The sequence below is a fragment of the Melozone crissalis genome, unplaced genomic scaffold, assembly GCF_028551555.1.
Source record: "Melozone crissalis strain CALT ecotype California unplaced genomic scaffold, PUWL_Pcris_2 ptg000068l_1, whole genome shotgun sequence".
NCBI classification, from domain to species: Eukaryota; Metazoa; Chordata; class Aves; order Passeriformes; family Passerellidae; genus Melozone; species Melozone crissalis.
Genome location: NW_026535846.1, coordinates 22,227,130 through 22,237,500, shown reverse-complemented (window position 1 = coordinate 22,237,500; position 10,371 = coordinate 22,227,130). Strand labels below are relative to the sequence as shown.

The following is a 10,371-nucleotide window of genomic DNA, read 5'->3' as shown; positions in this document are numbered from 1 at the left end:
ACCCAGTGAGGAGGGTGGGCACCAACACCTCTGAGGAGGGGGCCCAGGGGTGAGGAAGGCTGCCGGAGATGCTGGCACCCAGGGCTGTGGGCAGGGATGAGGAGGAGGAAAGGAGGAATTGCCCCTGATCCCAAGGGCCAGGGCCCTGCAGGGGCCAATGGCCAGCACGGGCACACAGGGCAGGACAGTTTCTGTGGCCAAACAACAGCTCACCATCAGCAGCAGGAAAAGCCCATTATTTACCCCTCTCAAACAGCTTATTCCAGTCTGTGCATCTGTGATGGGAGACTCTCACACCATCTGCTTTGGGGTACTTTAAGCATCAAACTTCAGCCCTCCCCATCACCCTCTTGCCATCAGCCATTTCTATTGACTATTTTGACATTTGGCTCTGCAGATTTGATCCTTTGGATCAAAGGGGCTGAGGTGGGGCAATAAAGAAAGCTCAGTCCAGAAATGTCAGTGGCAGTGTGGGCCTGTCTCTGGCCATGGGCAATGGGGGTTGCACACCTGGAGAGGGCTCATTCTCTGGAAGGACAGAGCCCTGCCAGCCCGTCCAGCCCAGCCCTGCCCTGTGCCCTGCAGTGTTCCTGGGCAGCAGGGAGGCCAGCTCGGTGCTGCAGAGGGGCAATAAAGAAAGCTTAGTTCACAGTGACAGTGTGGGCCTGTCTCTGGCCATGGGCAGTGGGGGCACACCTGGAAAGGGAGCACAGAGCCCTGTCCAGCCCTGCCCTGTGCCCTGCAGTGTTCCTGGGCAGCAGGGAGGCCAGCTCGGTGCTGCAGAGGCAGCGCAGAGCCAACTCCAACCGGCTGGAGGAGGTGATCCCTGGCAACCTGGAGAGGGAGTGCATCGAGGAGAAGTGCAGCTATGAGGAGGCCCGGGAGGTGTTTGAGAACGAAGAGAAAACGGTGAGTGCCATGATGCTCTAGCCTGAGCCTAACCTAACCCTAACCCTAATCCTAAACCCTAATCTTAACCCTGTTCCCTCCAGCTGGGGCACAGAGGGGCAGGAGGGGGAACAGCCAGGAGCAAACCTGCAGGGCCCAGGGCAGCCTCAGGCATGGCAGGTTCTCCCCTGTGCTCCATCCCCTGGGCTGGGGAGCTGCTGTAAAGGCCCCATCAGCCACCACTGGGATATGGAGCTGGTGGTTTCCCTGCAAGTCCTTCCCTTCAGCTTTGGAGCCATCCAGGTACTGCCTCAGTCACACAACACCCAGAAATTGGAAAACAAAGGAAACTTTTTCTTTTTTCCCTTTGCAGATGCAGTTTTGGCAAACATACGTTGGTAAGAGCTGCTTTCTTCGTGTTCTAATGTTTAATATTCCTGTCTGAGTGCATAAAGACCTGGTGTGTCTGTAACAAATGTATTCCAGCATCCAGGAACTGTGAGGGCAGAGCCATCAGAGCCTGGCACTCCAAGTCCTGCAGTGCCCAGCCTGGGTCTGTCCCGTTGGTACAGAAATGGCAAGCCAAACAAAAAAGGATGCCTTAGCATTTTATTTGTTCAAGCGGGGTTTTTCTAACAAATTTGAAAACCTCACTGAACAAAACCAGTTCAGGCAGAGTGCTGGATCTCATTGAGCCCAGGTCAGGCTCTGGCTCCAGTTTCAGCTGTGCCACAGAGTAAAATACCACAGCAATAATTAACACCCCTTCAGCAAACAGCAAATGCTCCGTTCCCAAGCAGAGATCTCCAGATAAGGCACAGCCCTGTGAAGGCACAGCGTGAATCCCTAGAAATGCCATATTAAAGTGGAGCCTCAACATGATCATAGCAAACAGCTGTTTGCAATTCACACCCTCACTTCACTGCTTTCTCTCCACATCCACTTCTTCCTTTTGAGCCTCCATCCCCAACGACTCCTTGGTCCCTTAACAAAAAGATTTCAATGCCCACTACACCATCTGAAACTAATTTTGAGGACGTTTCAATAAATGAACTGTTTGGCAGATTGGCAGAGTGCCCAGAACATCTCACTAAAAAGCCTTAAATAATTCAGATTACTCAGTCCAGACTATAAAATAAAAACATTACATTTGCATTGCAGGACTGTGCTCTGAAAAAACAACTGATGAAACTCCACACTGCATTTGTTTCCCTGCCACTGTAACAAATTGGCTCATCAGAAATAAGGAATGCCATCTATTCCTCTGTCATCCGGGGTGCCTGCTCTGCTGTTCAGAGTGCAGCCCTCAGGAGCTCAGCCCTGCACAGCCCCAGCTGCAGTGCTCACCCTGTCTCAGAGCCCCAGCAGGACTCAGACAGGCCCAAAGCATTTTGTTCTGTTTGCATTTTGCATTCCAGCCCTTTCCTGTTAGCCCCGTGGGCTGCCACCCTGTCCTGCCCCTTCTCAGGGCACAAACCCAGCTCGGCCCTGCCCTTTCTCCATGCCTTGGCACAAACATTCAAAGGGCATCCCCATGGTTTAACATCCCTGATTTGCTTCTCCAAGGCTGTACATGCCCAACTTTGCAATATGAATGTTTTCATTGAAGCCTCACATTCTCTGCTGGAGCTGTGAAAATAAAGCCCTGGCACACGGGGAGAAATCTAGAGCAGGTAACAGTGCAGGACTGAGAAAGGGAGAGCAACAGGGAGGTTCTCAATCCTGGCACCAGACAGGTCCCACATCCCCATGGACAGACCCAAACTGTCACAGAGCAGCCTGAGTGTTCAAACAACCAGAATAGGATACTCAAAGCACTCGTGAAGGAGCAAACCTCCTACATTTGTCTCGTTTGGCCAAGCCATGGGGTCCTGCTGGGATGCTACAGGAGGGTGACTGCAGAGGGGCAGGGTGACCCACAGGGGACAGGGGACACAGCCCTGCCGTGCTGCCCTGGTGCTGCACTCCCAGCTGCCAGGCCCTGGCTGTCCCCTGCCCAGGGAGGAGCTGTGCTGGCCCTGGCAGGGCTCTGGTGGCTGTCAGCCCGTGGGTGGGGGTCACCCTGTGGTGGGGGTCACCCTGTGGTTGCTGACTCTGCCGTGCTCTCTCCAAGATGGGGATCAGTGCAACCCCAACCCGTGCAAAAACGGAGCCGAGTGCAAGGACCAGATCAACTCCTACGTGTGCTGGTGCCCAGCTGGCTACGAAGGCAAGAACTGTGAGATAGGTACGTGCCAGGGCTGCCCCAGGGCCCTGCTGCTCTGCTGGAGCCCCTGGGATCAGCGTCACCCTCTGGGGCTGGTGACACCCACCCTGCTGTGCTGGGAGCCAGGGAGGGGGAAGTGCAGCCTGCTGGGCCTGGGATGGCAGGGGGACGTGGCAGGGGACAGCCTGGGGACAGCAGGCCCTGGGGATGCCAGGGGGACAGCCTGGGGACAGCAGGGCACAGGGGTGGCATAGGGACATGGCTGGGGACATGGCTGGGGACATGGCAGGGGGACATGGCAGGGGGACATGGCAGGGCACTGGGGATGGCAGGCACTGGGGATGGCAGGGGGACATGGCAGGGGGACATGGCAGGGCACTGGGGATGGCAGGCACTGGGGATGGCAGGGGGACATGCCTGGGGACAGCAGGACATTGGGGACAGCCTGGGGACATCAGGGGCTGTCTCTGGCCCTGCCCAGCCCCAGAGCAGCCCCAGCTCCCCCGTGCTGGACACCTGCTCCTGGGCAGGGCTCAGTGGAGACTCAGGCTCAAGGTCTCCTGTCCTGCTGTGGCTGCCAGGGCAAATGTTGACACAGAGCCCTTCCTTTGTGTCCCCAAAGCGCAAACCTGCCTGGGACTGCTCAGTCAGGGACAGCCTGCTTAGGGCAGAGTTCCCCACAGACCCCATGGAACCCCCACTCTCCACAGACCCCATGGAACCCCCATTCTCCCACAGATCCATGGAGCCCCCATTCTCCCACTCCCCTTCCTCACGCCAGGCCGAGCAGCAGGTGCTGGGCAGGGCAGGACTGTCCTGACTTCCCCTCAATGGCACTCTGCTTAATTCATAATTACAATTATCAGCAGCAACCTTGATTCTGGAGGCAAATAAAAGGCAAATATTTTCCTGATGGGTTGAGGAGTCTGTGAAAACCAAACAGCTGATAATTTAAGCAAGAGGGATATTCAGCTCTTATAATATAATCAGGGGCTGTGCAGCTCACATAATGTGCTAGACTCACTGCACTAATAAAAGATTCTCTTTCTAGTTGTATTTCTGCTCTGGCAAGAGAGGAGTGTACGTTAAAAAGAGCATTTCAAAGTTGCATCAAATTTAAATAGTCTCATTGCAGATTTCTTGGGGAGCAAAAATAGAGCTGGAAGTGAGGCGTGAAGAAGAGCTCTGTAAAAATAGTAAATGATGGCATTAAAATGGCTACAGGAAGGGAGGTGTCCTTGAGGAAGTGGGAGTGGAGTTAATCTGCTGTGAAGTTATTTGAAAACTCCCTGGGAATTGCAAGGGCCTCTGCAGGTTTGGGTTCCCCAGCTCCAAGGGGCTGCTGCCAGAGGAGTGAGGGCTGGTGCAGGGGATGGAAACCTGGCGGTGCCTCGGGCATTGCTCCAGTCTGTACAGGGTCCTGCTCCAGTCTGTACAGGGTGTTCCAGTCTATCCAGGGTGTTCCAGTCTATACAGGATGTTGCTCCAGTCTATCCAGGGTGTTCTCCCCCACTGCCAAAAGCACAAGAGTGGGGAAATCACATGGCTCGTCACCAAATATTTGCAGGTGTCCTGTAGGGTCAGGTGCCAAATTTCAGCCAGCACGCAGCTGTTGGAGGCTGTGCCAGGGCTCTGGGGGGCTCCGTGAGCTCCTCAACCTGCCCAGTGCCCTGGGAGCAGGGATGGCACTGCCCTGGGACTGCCCTGCGCTGAGAGCAGGGATGGCACTGCCCTGCCCTGCCCTGGGAGCAGGGATGGCACTGCCCTGCGCTGTGAGCCCAAGAGGAATGGCACTGCCCTGCCTCCCCAGCTCCTCACAAACCATCTGCTTTCCACAGTCTGGGTCAGCCACTGGGGGGGAAGTAGGAGTGGAGTTAAAGTTCTCCTTTTCTGAGCCCAGCCCCCTAGTCTGAACAGATCTCTGACCAGCTGGGTTTCAAGAGAGCTGTCACAATTTCATTTTCATTTCTTTCAGACTTCACCTGTGCTATCAAAAATGGAGGCTGCAAGCACTTCTGCAGTCATCAGCCCCCACAGAAGGTTGTGTGCTCCTGTGCCCCTGGCTATAAACTGCATGAAGATGGAAAGTCCTGTGAACCTACAGGTGAGCTTTTAAACTGCTTTTAAGAGGTTTGGGTTCAAGTTTTCAAGGCCTTGTCCTGGATTTAGCGCAGTGCTTGAGGCTGCAGCTTCACAAAGGGCTATAGAATAGCAGGTTCTCCTTGTGCTCCCCAGCTCTACCCTGCCCCTAGACCATGACAATACCTATAAACTCATTGACACATGCAGACCCACCACAGCACAGCAAATTAACTGGGCACGAGCATCTCAGAAGCACATCTGGCAGAGAAGAGATTGAGCAGATAAACATTTTGCCATCTGAAGCCAGTTTACCATTTGATGCTATGACATTTCTAACTGACTGCAGCAGTTTGCACACCCAAGCTCACATGCAGGCACCTGCACAGGGCAGCTCTGTCAGCTGCCCCAGGGAGCAGTGACCTCCTGAAGGGGCTGGCAGCCAGCAATCAGTTTGGGAAGGATCCTTGGCTGGGAATCCTGTGAACAGAGGATCTCATCCTGTGAACAGAGGATCTCCTCCTGTGTTGCCCAACAATGCTGTATCACTTTCACTGGACGAGAAAGGTTTACAGTTAGCAAGAAGATTGTCTTTCAGGTTGGGTGATTGTCCTTCCTGCAAAAGCTTTGTTTTGTTGGCTCTGAAACCTTCCTTTCATAGGCTGAGCCTGCAGGTACCACTTTCCATCACTCAACACTCGTTTGAGTCCTGTCCCTAAAGTGAGCTGTTTAAAAATAAAGGATGAAGTCTCAGTAGGCCACACTCACATCTGATTTTACACTAATGTTTGTTTGCTCAGTGCTTCTGAGAGCTTTTCAGATGAAAGACAATGCCTGGTGCTATTTACTATTTTGACTGCCACCACCAGCAGGAATTCAGCACACGCTGCGTGGGAGAGCAACGGGAAGAGCTCGTGTGAAACGAGCCTGCAGATGAGTTCTCCATTAACAGAGGAAACATTCAACTCTAGGAAGAGTTTATTAATGCTTTCCTCACCTTGGTGCCAAGCAGGATTATCTGTACAATTGGCAGCTGTTATTTCCTGCCCTGTCCCAGCTGGCTGCTCATTGCTCTGGGGTCACTGCTCTGGAAGTGCCCAGCGCAGGATTCCAGGTATGCAGCTCACATCCTGCCAAGGGCAGGCACAGCTGCCCCGGCCCGTCAGGCACAGGTGCTCCACACAAGCCTTTTTCACTTTTGAAGCTGCTCAGATGTCATTTCCAAAGCCCAGAAACAATCAATGCTTTTGCTGTGTTTCCATATCCCTCACACCGGGGCTCCGGGGCACAGGGTGCCCACGCTCAGCCCACAGCCCTGAGCTGGTACCCAAACCCTGCTGAGGTGAGGGTTTCCCTCTCCCTCCCCTCTGGTGGCTCTAGGGTGTGCCACAGCCGCCCCCAGCGCGCCCCAGCCACCCTCAGCGCGTCCCTTCCTCCGGCAGTGCCGTTCCCCTGCGGGAGGATCACGGCTCCCGAGGCCAAGAGGAAGCTGACGCGCTCCATGAACACCTTTGAGCACTGGAACAGCACGGGCGAGGAGCCCGAGGAGGGCCCCGAGGAGGGGCAGGGCCCCCAGGAGGGCCAGGACAACGCCACGGAGAGCAGCAGCACCGCAGCCCCCACGAGGATCACGCCCGTGCTCAGGACGGGCACGCGCGTCGTCGGCGGCTCGGACAGCATGAAGGGAGAGGTGCCCTGGCAGGTACAGCCTTCGCAAACCTTCTGGGAGCCCTTCTGAGCACAGAGCATCCTGCCTTTGAACACCCAGAGCCTGGCTCTGGGGTTAGCCTGCAATAGCCTCAGGCCCAACAGGAGCACAGCTCCTTCCCGCACACACTTCTATGTGGATAGAAACAGCAACAAAACCTGCCTGCATGGGGCTCTCCTCTGGCAAAGAAAGCCACAAGTCACAGTCACAGCAGCTTTACCCAGTGGGGCACAGAGGGTTGAGCTACAGCAGCAGATTGCCCAGTGGTAGTCCATGAATGTGCCAAAAGTAAGCTGGGAGGGAAGGGAGTTTTGCAAGGAGCAATGCAACTCATTTTTTGGCTCCATCAGTTGCAGCACATCACAGAATCACCCAACAGTTTGGGTTGGAAGGAGCCTTAAAGACCACCCAGTTCCAGCCCCCAGCTGTGAGCAGGGCCACCTTCCACTGCTCCAGGCTTACCCAAACCCCAGAGTGAGATTTGCCCTGCTCCCACAGGTTCTGCTGGTGAACAGCCAAGGCGTGGGCTTCTGCGGCGCCACCATCATCAACGAGAAGTGGCTGGTGACAGCAGCACACTGCCTGAAGCCAGGCTTCACCCACAACCTCACTGCTGTGGCAGGTGAGCCCCTGGGCACGAGGGGAGGGTGGGCACAAGGCAGGGCACAGGGCACTGAGCACAGCGAGGGGCAGCAGCAGGACATGAACTGCTATGGGGCCTGACTCGAGCTGCTGTGGGGTGTGACATGGGCTGCCGGGGGCACAGAGGCCCCAGCTGAGCCTACAGCCCCTCACCAGCCTGGTCCTGCAGGTGCCGGCAGCTCTGGCAGGAGCAGTGAGCCGGGTCTGCCTTGGTGCCACAGCCACAGGGTGAGCACAGATCAGCCTGGCCGTGGGCCAGCTCACCTGAGCCAGGGGCTCATCCAGCCGGCTTTAAAGCCCGCTGGAAGAAGCCTTCCCCTCCCCTATATTTCCTTGCTTCTCCATTTTCACCCCTGAATCACTTATTCGCGTCCCCAGCAATAGCAAGCATCTCTAACGGAAGAAAAGCCAGATGAAAGTCTCCCCCACGTTTGTGCTGTAGCCTGGGAGGGAAGGAGGGAGCTGCCATTCCCACCGTGCCCACCAAGCCCCGCCGAGCCCGCAGCACCCGCTCGCCTCAGGCTGCCTCCGTGCCGGCTCCGCAGGCGGTGCTCGGTGCCGCCGGTTCCGGAGGGCCGGGGGAGAGCCCGGTGGGGCCGGGGGAGCCCCCGCAGCACGGCCCGAACGCCCCGGGGCAAACGCCGTCCTCAATGTCCTCAATGCTGCTCAGCCTGCGGGGGATGCGGCCCCAGGTGCTGCCCCTTCACCCAGCCGAGCTCTGCCCTGCCTCTCGCCACCTGTTACACAAGGCGGGGTAACAGGCTGCAGGCACCGCGATCACGGCGTCCCGCACTGCCATCGCAGCATCCCGCACTGCCATCGCAGCATCCCGCACTGCCATCGCAGCATCCCGCACTGCCATCGCAGCATCCCGCGGCTGCCGGCAGCGGCCGAGAGCAGCTGAGCCTCGGGCGGGCACAGGGGCACCTGTGAGCATCAGCGGTGGCACCGCTGCCTTCCCGCACCCTGTCCTGAACCAGGGGAGGTTCAGGTTTCTTTTCACTAATACCTTATTTATTTTAGACCAGTATTTTTTATCAGTGAGTTCTGCCCCCCTTGCTGCAAGGGTGACATCCCCTTACCTCTCTCTGTGGGTGCTAAATCCCCAGAACAGCCACTTTGCTGGGAACTCTGGCAAAAGCATCTGCATCTTTGCTGCCTGGCTGGATGGTGTGCGCCCAGTGTCACACCTGGGTTGTGCCAGGGGCCTGAGACATGAGGGAACCTGCAGGTGCCTCTGATGAGGAGCCAGCACCTGGCCAGAATATCCTCAGAGGCACCTGAGGGCTCAGCCCTCTGGGCTGGGCTGGAGTGGCACTGGCACTGGTTGGCACCAGCAGGGCACGGTGCTGCCACAGCCCTCTGCAGGCCATGGGCTGGGCTGGAATGGCACTGGCACTGGCTGGCACCAGCAGGGCACAGTCCGTCATGCAGCCCCTGGACTGGCACAGGCTGGCACCAGCAGGGCCTGGTCCCTGGTGCTGCCACAGCCCTCTGCAGGCCATGGGCTGGGCTGGAGTGGCACTGGCACTGGCTGGCACCAGCAGGGCACAGTCCCTGGTGCAGCCCCTGGGCTGAGCTGGGCTGGCACCAGCAGGGCAGAGTCCCTGGTGCAGCCCCTGGACTGACACAGGCTGGCACCAGCAGGGCAGAGTCCCTGGTGCAGCCCCTGGACTGGCACAGGCTGGCACCAGCAGGGCACAGTCCCTGGTGCAGCCCCTGGACTGGCACAGGCTGGCACCAGCAGGGCACAGTCCCTGGCGCTGCCCGGGCACCCAGCCCCCCGCTCTGTGCAGGTGAACACGACGTGAGGAGCGATGATCACACGGAGCAGCTGCGCAAGGTGGTGAGGCTGCTGCCCCACCCCACCTACAACGCCTCCATCAACGAGTACCACAACGACATCGCCCTGCTGGAGCTGGAGCGGCCGCTCACCCTCAACAGCTACGTGACGCCCGTGTGCCTGGGCAGCCGCGAGTTCACCAACGCGCTCCTGAAGCAGGGCGTGGGCACCGTCAGCGGCTGGGGCAGGGTGCTGTTCCGCGGCCGCACGGCCACCACCCTGCAGGTGCTCAGGGTGCCCTTCGTGGACCGGCCCACCTGCCTGAAGAGCACCTCCACCAGCATCCTGCAGAACATGTTCTGCGCGGGCTTCCCCAGCGGCGGCAGGGACACGTGCGAGGGGGACAGCGGGGGACCCTACACCACCGAGATCGAGGGCACCTGGTTCCTCACGGGCATCACCAGCTGGGGCGAGGAGTGCGCCCTGCCCGGCAAGTACGGCATCTACACCAGGGTCTCCAAGTACGTCAAGTGGATCAAGCAAACCACGAAGCTGCCCTGAGCCCGGGAGGAGCGCTGAGCCTGCTGGGGAGGCTGCACCGCGCTGGAGGATGGACTGGGGACACGCAGAGGGACCGCGGCAATCCCCGTGGCTTTGAGAGACCGTGGCATTTCAGTAAACGTTTCTGGATGAAATAACTTCTGCTCTTGGAAGGCTGAAGTTCAGAGAATGCAATGCAAATGTGGTAATAAGGAAATAAAAAGCCTTTTAATGACCCACGGCTGCACTTTTTAATGCACTGGCACTGCTGGGCAGGTGTTAGTCCCCAAATCCCGAACGCAGGGGTTGGTGGATCAGCAGGGGAATGGATCACACATGTCCCAGGCCAGTGTGGCACCAGCACTGCCCACAGCTGGCACACAGCAGTGTGGGCAAAGGAAGCCCAGCAGGCACTGCTGCTCCAGCAACACCCCAGGAGCCCAGGAGGGAGGTGAACACACACAGCAGTGCAGCCACAGTGCTCCCAAACAGAGGTTTTCACATGGAGGGGAGGCTGGGGACACC

The 10,371-nt window shown here is 57.7% G+C and overlaps 1 protein-coding gene across 1 annotated transcript in view; it reads left to right on the top strand.

Moving 5' to 3' along the window:
- F9 (coagulation factor IX) overlaps positions 1-9,867 on the top strand; it is a 10,894-nt gene extending 1,027 nt beyond the window's left edge. The window contains exons 2-8 of the mRNA XM_054289446.1: positions 746-909; positions 1,262-1,286; positions 3,002-3,115; positions 5,070-5,198; positions 6,616-6,875; positions 7,380-7,503; positions 9,320-9,867. Coding sequence (XP_054145421.1) covers positions 746-909; positions 1,262-1,286; positions 3,002-3,115; positions 5,070-5,198; positions 6,616-6,875; positions 7,380-7,503; positions 9,320-9,867 — 1,364 coding nt within the window. The remainder of the gene's footprint in view (positions 1-745; positions 910-1,261; positions 1,287-3,001; positions 3,116-5,069; positions 5,199-6,615; positions 6,876-7,379; positions 7,504-9,319) is intronic.
- The last annotated feature ends 504 nt before the right edge of the window (positions 9,868-10,371 follow it).